Below are 17,001 nucleotides of genomic sequence, written 5' to 3' on the forward strand. Positions count from 1 at the left end.
TTAATTTCTAGAGAGATAAACAAAATTCTTGAAAAATCACCTTTTTTTATTTTGAATTTTAAAAAGATTTTTTTTTTCTTTTATTTGAGAAATAAAAATGGTGGCAAGAACCCCACCAAAACAGAGGAAGATAATGGTGGCTCCTCCATTAAGCCCTACTCTTATCAGAGAAACTGTTAAAAAGGTACAATTTTTTTGTTCAAAAATTAATTTTTTTGATTTGATTTTAATACCCACCATTATTTATTTTGTGGGTTGTTTTGATTTTAATTTTCTCTTTTTTTGGTTAATTATTTCTTCATTTATCAATTATTTTTTGGTGTTTGATTTGGATAGGTGGATCAATGTATGGAAAGATTGCAAGAGCTTCAATATACAGTTACTGGAGGAAATAAAGTGGTTGCTGGTGTTAAACTTAGCCCTCGTAATACTAAAGCTTACTTAAAAACTAGTCTCAGATGCAAGCAGGAATCGATGAGGTAAATCGCGCTTTTTTCGCATTTGTTCGGATTTAGTTGTCACGTTACCGGTTCAAATTACGCTATTAGCGTTTTACAGTCAATTATTTGCGTTTGAAATTTGGGTTTAGAGCCGTTGTAAAATATTGTTTAGGGTTCAAAATTATAGGAAAATTTATTAGATTAGGGGTAAATTTGGTGGGATTTGTACATTATTATATGTAATTTAATCAGGGTTTTGTGATTTTTGCAGAATTAGAAATAATGGATCAAAGAAATCTCCAACTGGGAAATTACAAGCAAATGTTTCAGGTAAAATACTAGCATCATCACTTAATTTGTTGATTTTCTTTGATTAAATTTGATGATAAATTTTGACAAATTTGATGAAATTAATTACAGGGGAATGGAAAAGAATGTCATTAACAGCAATGTTAGTAGGAGAAACAGTAGCAGAAATCCTGGAATCAAGTAAAGTAACAAGAGAAATCATAAGGAATTCCAACATTGATGATCCTAAAACACCTGTACCTCGGAAACAAAGACCGAACCCCGAAAATACACCCCTTGAAACCCGAAGGAAAAGAGAAAAACAGCATCAATTCCGTATCATTCGAGCAGAATCGAGCACCCCGTCTGTTCGCAGAGCTCGATGGAGGATCAATTTCAGGGTTTCGCCGGAGAAAAGACCCGAAATCGATAGAGGAAACAGGGTATCACCAAAACAGAGTAGCGTGAGATATAATGTGGCAAACAGGGTATCACCAAAACATAAACCTTGGGCTAAAAAAACTGTTCTTTTCCCAAATCCCCTGTTTCATTCATCATCACCCACTTCACAAAAGCAGCAAATTAGCAAGACTAAATCTCCATTAATTGCGAAAAAGAGGGAAACCCCTCATAAATTTTTGGTTAAATCCCCTGTGAAAATCAAAAGCCCACAAAAGGGTTTCACCTCTGTTTCCCCTGTTTCCAAGCCTGCATCTTTTGGCAGGAAATCGCCTCCAAAACCGGCTTCTTCAATGGCATCGAAGCTAAGGAGATCGTTATCGCCTTCGAGGTTGGTGAATCGTTTTGTTTCTCCATTGAAGGGAAGAAGGATTTCAATGAATAGTAGTCATGATGGGATGATGATGATGAATGGAGTGAAACAGAGGCCTCCTCCATTGATGATGATGCCAATGAGATTTTCTACAACTAAAACTGCTGTTGGAGTTGCAAATTAGTGTACGATTTAGTTTTCATGAAACATTATCTTATGTTTCTATTATTGATATTTTCTCAATGTCCAAATTGATAATATTGTGTTGATTCTTTCAGTTCCTTTCTGGAGATTTATACTGCCCCCTCAGCTTATATAATAGTTCATTCATTTATTTTTACACTTGTGCTTAATGAAATAATTCTAACACTTTATGTTGGATCGTCTTTTTTTATTTATACTTCATGAAAAATATAAACATAGATCTTGTTTATATCAGTTTTAATACTAATAGTTAAAATTATGCATTAGCAATTTCATTTACCCCAAAATTATGCATTAGCAAATATGATAAATATAACAGGTAAAAAAAAATTTTAAAAAAAAAAATTTTAAAAAAAAATTGATTATATCTATTTATAAAAAAAAGTTCATATACAAGTATATTACTATAAAGTATTTATTGTGTATTATCCATAATTTAATGATTAGAATTAATATTCATGCGTATTTGTTAAGTAGGACTAATGCCCATCTTAAAATTTACGAATTTTCATTTAAACATAATTTACCAAGTTGTACTGCCTAGGATCCTTAATTTCAATCCTCCAATGCTCATCTTTGAGCTTTTCCTGTTTAGCGAGGGCTTTGAATTCGCGGAGTTTTGCATCGGCTTCTTCGGTCATCCCACAATAGTATTGTAACTCTTTTGGCATTTCATCATATACTTGCCACCACCTGGCATTCACCTCATCACTTGCAAAATTGTGATATTCCTCTCTATGCCAATTACAATCATAATCTCTATAACACAACCATGGCTTCATCCCTAAGAAATGGATGGTGTGTTGATCCTTAGGAATGAATCGCGACTCATCACCAAGTTCCTTAGGAAAATACTTCATGAAATTCAATTTCACTGTTAGCCTATGCCACCAAGTTATGATCTCATTTAAATACCCTTGGTCTCCACCATTGTAAGACTTTAAAGTGTAACGTTTGCTCATAAGATAGTCAAAAAAGCACTCGGATGGCTCTAGGAGCATGATCCCCGAGTTAAATAGACATTTATTATTAGGTGCAGCTGAAAGCTGAGGGTAGTCAAAGAAACAGTCAATGTTATGAAGCACAATGAAGTCAGAGTCAATGAACATAATTTTGTCATACTCGGTCAATTGCCACACCCTAAGCTTGCTATAGTTCCACTCATTGTAGGAATCAACCTTGGAGTTAGGACTCCTTATACGATCAATTTGCCTTACCTTCCGACCCGCGGCTTGGAGGCCTTGTATGGAATGCTTAGAGATGGTGTGGTCCGCAAGGAGGACTAGGTCTTTGGTGGTGTTAGTTTGAAGGATGCTTTGTGCTAGAGCTATGGCTCCACATACATAAAACTCAGATGAGTGAAGAACCGTTACATAGGCATGTCTTGGCTTGTTGGTACTTGGTGAACTTGTCATTTGAAGCTCTTTTGACAATTGATCAATGTTTTGCAAACCTATGCCATGTAGTAGTATATCAAAATACAAATTTATTCTAGCTAAATTTTGATTTATTCTAGATAGTTTGAGTATACTTGGTGTACAAATTTAATTACGTATGATTCTACTCAATCAATTAAATCGTGGTTGTTCTTATATATAATTAGGTTATAATTGTGCGTGATGCATGCTTAACTACATCTTATCTACACCGTACCCTAAATTATTTAGGGTCTCATAGTACTATTATCATCCACGATGGAATGACCATGTGTAAATCAATAAATGAAATATATATTATTAGTATGTAGCTAGGCATATCATCATGATTTAAAAATGAAGCATGATTTTTCATAATAAAAAATTCCATTTAAATCACTATTGTCCAAAATCTAATCAAAAACAAGTTCATAAGTTTGTTATACCAAAATGAAACCTAGCATTCCACCAAAACAAAAATAAGATCACACCAAACAACAAAATACACAATTTGTGGAATAACTAAATCTTAATTACCTTGAGCCCAAGCATAAGGACGAGCAAGGGCACAACTTCCTATAGGCATGCTAATCACCTCTTTCAACTTCTCAACCTTAGGCTTGTATACCCAATACTCCCCTCTATGCCATATTAAATCATCACACCTATATATCTCTACCATCGGTTCACATTTTGTAATAAACACTGCATAAACATCATTATCATCTTTGTTAACTCCATGATTTTGATCAACTATCACTCGAGCACTAGCTAGGCTAACTTGCAACCTACGAACATCTCTAATCCCCTCTTCCCAATGACTAAGTTTTCCCTTGTTCACTAGGTCATTTTTACAATGTAAACATGCCACCACCACATCTAACTCTAGATATTTCCCAGCCTCCGGCATGGGGATTGTCTCCGGACACCTTCCTTTAGGGTTCATCTCATTAATCCACCCTGGAAAGATCTTCTTCCAAGTGACATTAGGAGAGACAGACTCAAAATTTATGGTTACACACTCTGCAATCCCACCTAGTTATAGGCGAGATTGCTCTGAATCCTCGAAGTTGATCAAACCAACTCTTAATGGCTCCTTAGCATTCAAATGAGTTCTACGAATGACCTCGAGCCATTTTGGTGGTTTAACCTTGCTTGTAGAGTGAAAGGAGGAGGTTATAGACTGTGTCTGAAGGAAGATGACATCAATGAGTTGAGGATGGGGGAGGAACACATTTAGGAGGAGTAAAGGGAAGGAGATGAAGATCAATAAGACAAGATGATATGTTACAAGTTGTCGACTTGATGAAGTGTTGCAAATGGAAGAAGGTAGTTGTAAGCCAGCAGAGTTTGTATAAGCACCCATATTCTAAGAAATTATGGCTTACATGCATGTATTCATGGTTGTCTTTTGTATTAGTTAGGGATTAGTTAGCTACCTAATCAAGAATATGTGAAGTGTGTAGTCGATGGAGATTTTTGTCAAAGTGAAATAAAAGTTTGGTGTGTATGTACAAATGTAATTTATAAGGTCTAAACTAATTAAGTTAGTTTGTTATAGGGTGAATCTGCATGCATAGTTGCACGTACTTCGTGCATATTGTAAACAAAGGTATTATTGCTTTGATTGAGGGTACTTACCCACTAGTTAATTCAATAATATTATGAATGTAATTTAATTTGTTAAGATGGCATTCATTGTATGTTTATTAAGAAATATTATGTGTATGTAATCGTTGTATGTTCATACACTATAACTTAGTGAGTTATAATAAGCACATTTGTGTTACCTATTGAGAAGTTTTGAAACATGTGGCCATATGCTATTCACAAGTAATCTTGAGAATATGTACACAGTACAAGATTTCATCTCATCTAATCATAGCATTTCAAAAGATTAACAATTTCCAATTCCTTCCAATCCTCAATCTATATATATACGAAGTATATACTCTTTAATTAAAAGTCTTTTTGTGCCTCTCGTGTAAGACTGTAGTTTCGATGTGTGCTCTCATGAATGTGTGAAAAAATCATTCCATTCCCCCAAACCACCATATTTCTTGTTTGGCTAACAATTCAAGGTTTATATGAATTGTTTGTGAAGGGGGAAAAAATAGTAAAAATCTAAATATAAATGAATAATAAACTAAAACTAACTAATAATAAAACTATGTTGTTGCTTTTTAGCCCACCAAATTATATTGTCTAGGATCCTTAAGCTCAATCTTCCAATGCCCATCAGAAAGTTTAGCCTTTCGAGCTCTTGATTTTCTATTGCGAACGCCTTTATCTTGTTTCTTTGTCATCCTACAATAACTTTTCAACTTCTTTGGCATTGAATCGTACACTTGCCACCACTTTGCATGTGCATGATCACTTGCAAACACGTGATAATCCTCTCTATCCCAATTACAATCATAATCTCTATAACATAACCACGGCTTTGTCCCTAGGAAATGGACCGTGTATCGATCCTCAGGGACTAGTCGCTCACCACCTTCTTTGTCGAAAAACTTTAAGAAGTTTAATTTTAGGGTTAGCCTGTGCCACCAGGTTATGACCTCATTCAAATATCCTTGGTCCCCACCGTTGTAGGACTTAAAGGTGTAACGTTTGCTTATAAGATTGTCAAAAAAGCACTTAGATGGTTCTAGGACCATGATCCCCGAGTTAAATAGCCATTTGTCATTAGGTGCAGCTGAGAGCTGAGGGTAGCCGAATAAATGGTCAATGTTACGTAACACTATGAAATCGGAGTCAATGAAGATTAGTTTGTCATACTCAATCAATTGCCATATCCTTAGCTTGCTATAGTTCCACTCGTTATAGGCATCTATCTTGGCATTAGGACTCTTGATTCGATCAATTCTTTTTATCTTCCAACCCGCAGCTTGTAGACCTAAGATAGAACTACGTGAAATGGTCCGGTCTGCCAGGAGGATTAGGTCCTTAGTGGTGTTAGTCTGGAGGATGCTTTGAGCTAGAGCTATGGCTCCACACACGTAGTCTTCGGACGAGTGAAGGACCGTGACATAGGCTTCTCTTGGTGATCTTTCTAACGTTTGAAGCTCATTAGGTAATTGATGTGCGAAGGGTTGCAATTGTCTACTACCTGTGGATGTTAATTAGCAATAAGATAAATCAATTTGATAAATCTTAGAAAAAGAAAATATTGTGTGTAATTTATTGAATTATAGTGTACAACTTTTGTAAGGTTTTAATTAATTTAATTTTTAACAATTTACATATAGATGAGAGAAGTTTACCTTTAAGCCAACGTTGAATATAAGTACTACAACGTGCATGCACCTATCTACGATGAAATTAAATGAACAAAATTAAACCAATACGTTAACCTTCATTGTAAGACAAATTATGTGGATTAATTTACAAATATAGTCTTAATATATGTTTTGCTAGATGTAGAATGATGTTATATACGGAGTAGAAAATAACATCTTAGCTTAACCATTGTTATGTAAAAAATATACTAAGTATGGTATCTCTTTGTCTAATTGTCAAGATCAACTAATTATATGTAATACTAATTCCATCACTTATTGTTCGTTGTATTATATTTATTATTGTATCTCTCCTTAACTGTTTTCGTTGAATTTTATTTTTTAATATAATAAATTAATGATTTGATGTTTGATAAATGTTGTTGCGTTTACTACAAGTACTAAATGGTTTATAATTGGAATGCTATAACTCGAATTAAACAAGGTAGACTATTAAAATGACAAAACTGTAATTAATAAAATGTATATATATATATATATATATATATATATATATATATATATATATATATATATATATATATATATATATATATATATATATATATATATATTCAGTACTATCATATCATATCCTTGATTTAGACAAGTAGATTGAGACAGAATTTTACAATGAGAATGATGAATTTTGGATAGATGGAAAGAGTTCCTAAGAGACTTGTTGACTCACTAATTGTCAATATTGAGGGATTGATGACTGTGTGTCATTTGTTGGTAAATAGAGGGTAAATATTAATTAGATATTGTGTTGTTGGATCACTACTTAATCCCTTAGTTTCCTATAAGTTTATCATATTTTCTATTTTTCATCTATTTTATTATAAGAGTTGGTTGCTCTTCCTTTCTCTTTCAAGTTTTTTAATGAATTTTGGCCCTATGCGTGCTTTTATTCATCTAAGCAATAAAAATTCTTGCACATAAAGAAGAAATCAATAGTCAAAACTATTGTTTCCAAACATTTAAGAAGAAAAAAGCGATAGAGCATCTAATTTTGCTAAAGCATGGATTAGCCACAAGATTTAAAAATTTCCAAAGCATGAAAATGTATTCACCCTAATTTAACAATAACAAAGAATAAACATGCATGCATGTAACCAAAATGTAACACCTAGATTAGCAAATAAATTATTACCTGGATTTCTAGCATTAGGATGGGCAAGGGCACAACTTCCTACAGGCATTTTTACCATCTCCTTCAACTTCTCTATATTAGGCTTATACACCCAATATTCCTCTCCATGCCATAACAAATCATCACACCTAAATAGCTCCAACATGGGCTCACAATTTGCAGTAAACACCGCGTAAACATCCTTCTCTTGGCTATTAATCCCATTCTTGACTAGAAGATGAGCAGTTGCCAACCTTATTTGTAGCCTATCTACATCTCTTGTTCCCGCTTTCCTATGATTTCCATTACTTTTAATCTCTACCCTTTCCTCCTTGCATGGCAATTGAGCCACCACCACATCGAGCCCAAAGTACTTCCCCAGCTTTGGCATGGGGATCTCTGGGCACCAACCTTGAGGATTCGTCTCATCTATCCACTCTGGAAAGAGTTTTTCCCAAGTTATATTAGATGAAACGGGATCAATATTTATGTGTGCATACTTTGCAGTCCCATCTAGATCCAGGTGAGAATGGTCTAGATCCTCAAAGTTGACCAAGCCCACCTTAAGGGTTTCATAAGGTGTTAAGTGAGTCTCAAGAATGACCTTAAGCCATTTAGGTGGTATGACCTTGTTTGGATATAAGACGGAGGACTGAGTCTGAGTCTGAGTCTGAGTCTGAGACTGTGTCTGGAGATGGATGACATCAACGAGTTGAGGATTAGGGTAGAACGCCGTACTAAGGAAGAGAAGAGCGAAGGAGATAACAAAGAGAAGAATTAGAACCAAGAGTCTTTGTTTTGATGAAGTATTGGTGGATGAAATTGTTTGTTGGCCAAGCTTGGTGAAAGACATTTTTGATGATGACAAATATATGGATTATGATTATTGATCTTTGATGTCACGTTTAGTTTAGAATTAGGTATCTAGCTAACTACACTTGTACGTATAGATAGTCAAGCGGATTTCTTTCTTTCTTTTTTTAATTTTGTGAAAAAATTTAAGGGAATATAGTTGTTGTGTATGTAAATAAATATATATGGTCTTGACCAAATTAAACACCCTTATTGTGCATGGTTGCAGGTCTAGTTGAAGTTTTTGGTTTTTCTTGGTTAGTTCCTTTGATTATTGTTTTTAAGAAATAAACTAGCTTAAGGCCCGTGTCATGCACGATAAGTCTAATTTTTGTAAGAAAATTAATTATATCCAACAACAAATAAAATTTGATAAAACATACAAATCAAATATATAGAAATTATAATGTCATAATCTATATTAATTGGCAAATCAACCTGAGAATTTTTCAGGCAGGACTTGAGAATTTTTCAGGCAGGACTTGGTTTGATCAGGTCTAGTAGCCATATTAGTAAATAATTATTAATAAATGCATTTTTAATAAACATCAAAAATCAATCAAACATAAAACTAAAATCTCCACTAAAACTATCTAAAAAATCATGTGTCAAACACAACTTTTATTTTATAGTTATACGCCTATACTTGTAACACCCCAAATCTCTCTCTACGGAAATACTAGTGTAATACATATAATTATACCGTAGAGATTGACTTAGGAGTGTTACCGCCGCATGATTACATAAGGCTACTCAAAATAACTCGATAACAAAACTTGCAGCGGAAAACTTAACTTTCTTTTATTAATGCTTATAAAAATAGTAACATTGTTATGAGTACTCAAAATAAAGACAAAACCAACATTCCTAAACTAGGTGAAGTAAATCTCGGGACTCTCATATGCTCATTCATGACTCCACCTGAAAGTAGTCAACACTGCTTACCATTACGGTAAACAGGGCGAACAAAAAAAAAAATAGGAAATACGGATTAGCAAAATATGCTAAGTACGATAAGTGCAAGATAAGTAAACTCAATTTATTTGCAAACATGCTTTTAAAACCAATTTCAATAATTAATCCAATAAATTCCAAACTCATGATTCAAAACCAATTCTCAAATATTCTCAAAACAATTCCAATAACTCAATAATAATGATTAATAAAATCAATTATTTTCGAAAACTCAATCTCCTCTCTAAGTGTGCACACCCCCCAAAACTAGTCTCCTACTATTTTTAGGCTATTCTTGGAGAAAGACTAGGTCATACAAAGTCCATAGTCTTCAATGAATCTGCATAGTGGGATTAATATGATAAACATGCTTGTAATGCTTTTTAAATAAATAATTCAATAATTCCTCATAAAATTCCTCTTTGAATAAAATCAACCTTTATAATAGGTTAACTCAAAAATCCTTTTGTACTTAATTTCAACATGCTTCAAAATCAACCTTTTAATAAATACTTGAGAATTAAATCTCATATAAATAACTTTTCAGAATCAATAACTCTTCCTTTGAAAAACATTTTATTTAATTTATCAAACTTTTCAAATTAATTTCTTTAATTCAAACCATTCAAAACATGATATGAAAATCAATCCTTTAAAAATACATTTATTAAAACAAATATGAAAATCAATCCTTTAAAAATACATTTATTAAAACAAATATGAAAATCAATACCTCCAAACATACTTTATTTCATAAATCATAATTCAAATCAATTTAATTCAATCACCAATAAATCATATAAAATATGACATTCAAACAATCACTTTCAAAAGTATCTAGCCACATAAACGTACCTTGATTCCGAATCTCAATCAATACTTCGCACTTTCAAATTTCAATCACGAATACACCTTGCAATTAACACAACCATAAGGTTATCACAACATAAACCCAAATTTAATGTGCATGGACTATAAAACTCTTTTAAAATAATAAATTAATATAAAATTATAATTTTAAAATAGCTATTTGTATTTTAGAAAACTAACCATGAAAAAGATAAAGGAATAGGATTAAAGAGAATTGAATTTTCGTTGGAAAGAATAGGCAGAACTTTCAGAGGCCATAACTCCTTCAATATGACTCTGAATTGAGTAATTGTTTAGCCAAACCTCAAGGATTTTTCGAGAGGAACAATCTTCCGTGAAACATCAAAACCCCAAAAACTGACCAGAACTTCCCGAAAATTGGCTTCCAATGTGTACGGGTTGATTATGTATGAAAAGAGTAGAAAGAAAAATATGAAAAGGTTTAGGGAAAAGAAGAATAAGAGAGAAGAAGAGAATTGGGTTTTGGTGTGAAGAATATGAGAGGTATGAGGGGGTATTTATAGGCTCATGAATGAAAGAATTGTGATAGGAGAATTTAGAAAGGATTATGGTAAAAAGAATTAAGGAAATTACTTGGAGAAGAGAGTTAAAGAATTATGGAAAGTTCAATATTAAGGTGACTAAGAATAATTAATTTCTTTTTGATGAAATAAGAATAATTAATTTAAGGAAGATATGTTGTCATGAAATATAATATGGCAAAAGAGATTACTTGGGGAATAATCTAGGAAGATATAAGGTAGGAAAATAAGATGATAAAATATTTAGGAGATGGAGAAATAAAATTAAGGAAAATAAGAGATTCTAAGGAGATAATTAAAAAATACAATTTACCAAAATAAATCACCCAAAAATCCATCATGGTGGCCCAAAATTTGAGCTTTTCTAAGCTCATATTTTCGGACCTCCTTTAGATATTTAGGGAATTAATTTGCTAGTTTTAAGGAATTAAAAATAATTGTGTAAATAATATTTATTGTATAAAATAATTAATTAATAAAATACAAATTATTCACCAAATAAATTAACCTAGAAAATCAAATTTTCCACACTATGAAAATCCGAAAATCTTAGTCAATAATTAGGAATTTTCAAACCTTATTAATTAAATAATAAAATATAGTTTTTGTTTTAATTAAAATATCCAAACTATATAAATAATCCGGTTTTTAAAATAAAATAAATGGATAATAAATCTTATCCAAAATCTAAAAACAGTAATTAGGTTTTCAAAATACTTTTGGCGCCAAAATTCAATTATCATTTTGGCTTCAAAATTCAAATAGGTAATTTAAATTACTAAAATACCCTTTTAGGAAATAATAATTAATTAATTAATTAGAAAAATAAGTATCAAAATACGGGGTATTAAAATACTATAGTCTATAAATCCTTAACTTGTGATAATATGTACATATAGTAGTAAATTTCAAATACAAAATTGTAATTAACTTAAATATATAGTTATATTAAATTGAAATTGAAATAAAATATTAGCTAGTTGAGGTATTTGGAAAAAAAAAATTAAGTGATGTTCTAAAGTAATTTATATAACATCTATTATATGAATCAATTTATCATTACTTTTTTTGGCAAAATCTAATAATACTCCATTTAAAAGATAATTAAAAAGGAGTTGAAATAATTATTTAGATAAATGTGTATAGAATAATTATAAACACCAAATAAAAAGGGATATATATTTGTCAAGATAATATAAAAGATTTGGAATAATATTATTATAGAATCAAATATTAACAAAAAAAAAATAAAATTAAAATGGGAAAGAGAGTTTTGGAGGGAAAAAACAGCACCACAATGTGACACGTGTCACTCCCGGTGTCTGTTTTAGTATTAAGTTATATTGATTGATTTTGTAATTTGGTTTGATGTTTGACTTGATTATTAATGATTTTAGATAGTAATTATACATATCAACCTCCCTTTATTGGTGATTGAAAGAGTAATATATGATCAATTGATATTTGTTATAAAATGTATTAGTCTAAATTATATACTTTTGAGTTTTGACTACATAGTGATTATCTTGTTGCATTGTACGCTATTAGTTGGGACAAGTTTCAATTTTTTAAATACTACGTAATACTTGTATGTCTACAATAATAAAGAGTATTAACTATGATTTTTTGTTGTTGATTAATATAGTTGAGCTCTCATATCTATTAACTATTACTAAAACAGAAAATTGCTGATATCATCCTCTTCACAAACTGTATATGTGTCGCGCTTTCACAAAAAAAAATTCCGCCAAATGCACTTATGATGTCATATATATTTTTGGTGTTTTTTTTTAATAGGAATTTGTTATATTTTTTTTATTCTTTTTCATTTCAACCTTTTGACTGTGTCAATCTATATCTATTCTATATTATATACTATAATCCCCCATAATTATCCCCAAAGTACATGTGTCATTACCTCATAAAAAAAAAATTCCGCTAATTTTTTTTTTTTTTTTTTTTTGAAAGAAGTTTGTTAAGTTTTAGCCTTATATTTAGGGAAGGAAATAATACACCACCATAATAATTTAAATAAAATTAAAAAGTGTAGTAGTAAAGAATACAAAATATTATGTAACACTATATAATACTACTTAATTGAGATACATTTTTTATGTTAATAAAATTAAAAAGTGTAGTAGTGATGAGTTCGTTTTATATGATTTTTAATAACGAATAATGAAAGTACTATTGTATTGTAAAACCGTGCATAGCATGGGTTCTAACCTAGTTAGTCTAATAATTTTACATTGCAATAACATTCCAGTGTAATTAATATACATCTACATTACATTGCATGCTTATATAATTAGATCAAACAAATATATTACGGAGAATAAAAAATAGTCTGCATAATATTACAAGTCCAACACAATTAGTGGGGCCCAAAGATACAAAGTGAGTGTTGTGATCAAAGTCAAAGCAACATCATCGACAATGTTGGAAGACGTATGATCGTATATAAATTTTTCAAAATCTCACAAACGAATGAAAGTACATACATAAAAATAAGTTTCATTACTGTTTGAATTTAATAAGAAAGTTTTTGAAATCATTTTTGTTCACCTTGAGTCTGATACAAATTTGCATTTTCCATTTAATTTATATAAAAATTTTGTATACATTAGTTGTAAATTGACTTTGAAGGGTCTGTTCTCTTCAGTTTATTTTCAGTTTAGTTTAGTTCAAATCCAATAAATTCAGTTCAGTTTAGTTCAGTTCATTTTTTAATTTCCTTCTTTCATAAAATATTCAGTTCAGTTCATCAGAACAGACCCGATATAGTACCCGAATATTTTATGATTTTATATAATATATTTTATAAAAATAAAAAAATAAAAAAAAATTTATTTTTATTTATTAAATAACTTTCCTAATCTCATATTTTTATTTTAGAGTTTAGAAAGGTTTAAAATCCTATTTTAATTTAAGTAGGACTCTTATTTTATCTATATTAACTATTTTAAACCCTAAAAGTTTTATGAATAGTCAGTGCAGCCATGACTCTTATTAAAACTTTTATCTTTGCAAATTGCTTCCACGGACCTCTTTGTTTCACGCACAACACCTCAATTCGTGGGGATTAAAGTTCCTTTGATGACTTTTGACTTTGTGATTTCAATTTATATGCAAGTGCATTAGCAAAAGTTGAAAAAGTAGTATGTGTGTGTGCAGAGAGTATTGTTCATGCGTGACCTTAGTTTCATTATTGATAAATCTTGGAGTTATATTTTTCGGAAGGTAATCACACGAAACTTTAGAGATGGTTGTATTATATTTCATATTATCATGTGTGATATGATTTATTATTTGTACTCTGTATTATTATTATGTGTAAATTTTATAATTGTAATTCGTGTGATCAAGTTTGTATATGTATACTCCATATTATTGATTATTGGTATTATATAATTTGATTGGATATGAGTATTGTATTACTTTTATTGTTTATGATTAGTTATTTCTAGGGTTTTAATGTTGTTGGTATAGGGAGTATTGTTATATATTGAGGTTTAGGGTTACTAATACAGAGTATTATTTTGGGTTGAGAACTAATTAATTTTGGGTGCTAGTATTATTGCCCTAAGAGTTGAGATATTTATGAATCGAATTGTTATGTTATTTGGGAACATGTGCCATTATTGAGATATTATCTATTAGTTGTGAATGATTATTTGATTAATGTATGAGATCAAAAGGTTGAGAAATATTATTTTGTTAGTACCTTATCAATACTGAATTTATTAATCTTATCCTTAATTGAATTTATATTTCATATAACTTATATGAATATATTATTCTAGAAATTAAGTCCCTATTCGCTTCACCTTATAAAAATAATATTCAATAAAAATAAGTTCAGTTCAGTAAAATCAATTTTAGTTTAGTAAAAAATAATTTTAAAACTCAGTAATCTTAAAGAAGAAATATAATATAAAATCAGTAAAAATAATTTCAGTTTAGCAAAGATAATTCCAATTCAATAAGAACGATTTGCTAAATTGGTGCTAAAAAATAAAAAAATTACTAAAATAGTGTTCACTTTAAAATATTTCTCAAAGTAGTGTTCACTTTAAAATATTTCTCAAAGTAGTGTTCACATAGGATTGGAAAACTCTAAACCTAATTTTTATCGCTTCGTATTTAAAGTCTAAATAAAAAAAATCATTGGAGTCCCTATACTATTCTCTTAGGGTTTTAATTAACCATTGTTCCAAACATTGATGTTTCATGTTACATATTTTTTTGACAATTTATATCCATAACAAATATGCTACAAACAGACTGCAACAATTAATTCCTTATTTGAAGCAGGGGAAGCATGAAATGTCTAGCTTTGGTCATATCATTATTAGGGACATCCTTAAGCTAGCTGCTTTGTGTAGTTGTGCTCCTTTATTGATTATTCGCAAGTCAGCAGATGCTAGAAAATTTTTAAACATTTATATTACTACATCATATTCATACTCCATAGTGCTTATATCCATTTTTACTATTAATAAAATACAAAAGCATTAATGATGAGGCTCAATGCTAAATAAAAATAAGATATCGTACGCATTATTTAAGATAAAAAATTTGATGCTTGACTTGATAAAGATATATCTTATATGCATAAATAAAAGTTTGGCTTGAAGAAATCATACCTACTGTAATCTTTTTTTTTTTTTTTTTTTTGTTAGGGAATCTCTGATGTTCTCCTTGATTAAGGTTTGAGTAACTAATAGAGAAAAAAAAAAAAAAAAAAAAAACTCTTTGTGTCAAAAAAAAATGAAAAATTTGTCAAAAAAAACCTTTTAAAAGCACCATTTTGCGAAAAAAAAAAAAAAAAAAACCTTTTAAAAGCTTTATGATTTAAAAAAAACCCAATTTTTAACATTTTGACAAAAGAAAACCCGATTGTAAAATTTTTTTGTTAAAGGAAACCTAGTATCCCTAATTTACTTAATTAACCTCTAATTTTTTTCAATTAACTTCTAACTCTTACTTAACTATTTAATAATTAAATTAATTTTTTAATTAAAAACAAAAAACAACACTCCACCACCATCCAGCCACCCTCTTGCCTTTCCCACTCACCTGGCAGGCTTCTCCCCCAACTGAGCCACTGGGTAGAACCCTCTACCGGCCACCCTCGATACCCATCTTCACCGGCAACAGGCGAACCATCCAGCTTTACTCTTGTTCGCCACTTTCTCTCTCCTCCCTTCAACCTCCATCTCTCCCCTCCCGCCCACCAAACTCCTCAACCCCACTGCATCATTTTTTGTGGTGGTGGGTTGTCGCCATTACCATCTCTCCCTCCACCAAACTCCCTAACCTCAAATGGAAGATGCCCACCTTAATGTTTTCTCTCTCCTAAGAATATTCACAGTGATAGGCACACCAAGTAACCTGACATTATCAACATGGCTGCTCCCTTTCACAAATGGATATTTTTTTTTATTAATTACAAATAGCTAGAATCGGAGAACATTTCAAGGTTAGAGTTTAGGAAGGCGGGTGGTCGCCGGCGGGGATAAGGGGGAAAGGGGAGGTCGGCCGGCGGTGGGGGGATCTTGGCGATGGGTCCGACGGGGGAGGAGGCTACTTCCAAGGGTGGGGAAAGGGAAGATGGTGATTGGCGGGTGGTGATTTTTTTTTTTAAAATTAAATTTATTTTTTAAATAATCAAGTGGGTTAGAGAAATAATTAAAAGGAATGAGAGAAAATTAGTGAATAATTAAGTAATTAGGTAAACATGTTTCTATTTGCAAAAAAAATGAACTTGGTGATTTTTTAACCAAAAAGCTTTTAAAAGATTTTTTTTTTACAAAGTGGCCCTTTTAAAAGGTTTTTTTTTTTGACAAATTTTTCAAAATAATTTGATGGTATACATATTTAGGGTCTGTTCTCATTGACTGAGATGAGCTGAACTGAACTTATTAGAGCTGAACTGAACCGAACTGAACTTATTAATTAGTGATTTTTAACTACAAATTAATGATCTTTGATTATTTATTATTATATATATGTGTATATACAAATATATATATTAAAATATTTAAGAAAAATATACTATATAATTAAAATATTTATGAAAAATATATTAAAAATATGGAACCCTAAAACATTTTAAAAACATATACTTTATAATTAAAAACATAAAATATTAAAATGACAAAAGAACACAAAACACTTTTTAAAAAATTCTCAAAATGAAAAAAATAAAATAATAATAATAAAAAAAATAAAAAAAAACCAAAGAATTG

At 30.7% G+C, this 17,001-nt stretch overlaps 1 protein-coding gene and 2 pseudogenes across 1 annotated transcript; 1 reads left to right on the forward strand and 2 right to left on the reverse strand.

Annotated features, from left to right (window-relative positions):
• The first annotated feature begins 26 nt into the window (after positions 1-26).
• On the forward strand, positions 27-1,799 carry LOC145576230 (putative microtubule-binding protein TANGLED). Its single transcript, XM_081634010.1, has 4 exons — positions 27-184; positions 337-479; positions 712-770; positions 861-1,799. Exons 1-4 carry the CDS (start codon positions 98-100, stop codon positions 1,682-1,684), a joined length of 1,113 nt encoding a protein of 370 aa, XP_081490136.1. The 5' UTR covers positions 27-97; the 3' UTR covers positions 1,685-1,799.
• A 383-nt stretch (positions 1,800-2,182) lies between these two features.
• Positions 2,183-4,485, reverse strand: LOC145575162 (putative UDP-glucuronate:xylan alpha-glucuronosyltransferase 5 pseudogene; annotated as a pseudogene).
• An 817-nt stretch (positions 4,486-5,302) lies between these two features.
• LOC145575163 (putative UDP-glucuronate:xylan alpha-glucuronosyltransferase 4 pseudogene) lies at positions 5,303-8,385 on the reverse strand (annotated as a pseudogene).
• Between the last annotated feature and the right edge of the window lie 8,616 nt (positions 8,386-17,001).

The sequence above is a fragment of the Chenopodium album genome, chromosome 13, assembly GCF_948465745.1.
Source record: "Chenopodium album chromosome 13, dcCheAlbu1.1, whole genome shotgun sequence".
In the NCBI taxonomy this organism is placed as follows: Eukaryota; Viridiplantae; Streptophyta; class Magnoliopsida; order Caryophyllales; family Amaranthaceae; genus Chenopodium; species Chenopodium album.

Coding starts and splice junctions, on each gene's coding strand:
- LOC145576230 (XM_081634010.1), top strand. CDS start 98: ATGGTGGCAAGAACCCCACCAAAACAGAGGAAGATAATGGTGGCTCCT. Junction 480..711: donor TGCAAGCAGGAATCGATGAG/GTAAATCGCGCT, acceptor TGATTTTTGCAG/AATTAGAAATAATGGATCAA. Junction 771..860: donor ATTACAAGCAAATGTTTCAG/GTAAAATACTAG, acceptor AATTAATTACAG/GGGAATGGAAAAGAATGTCA.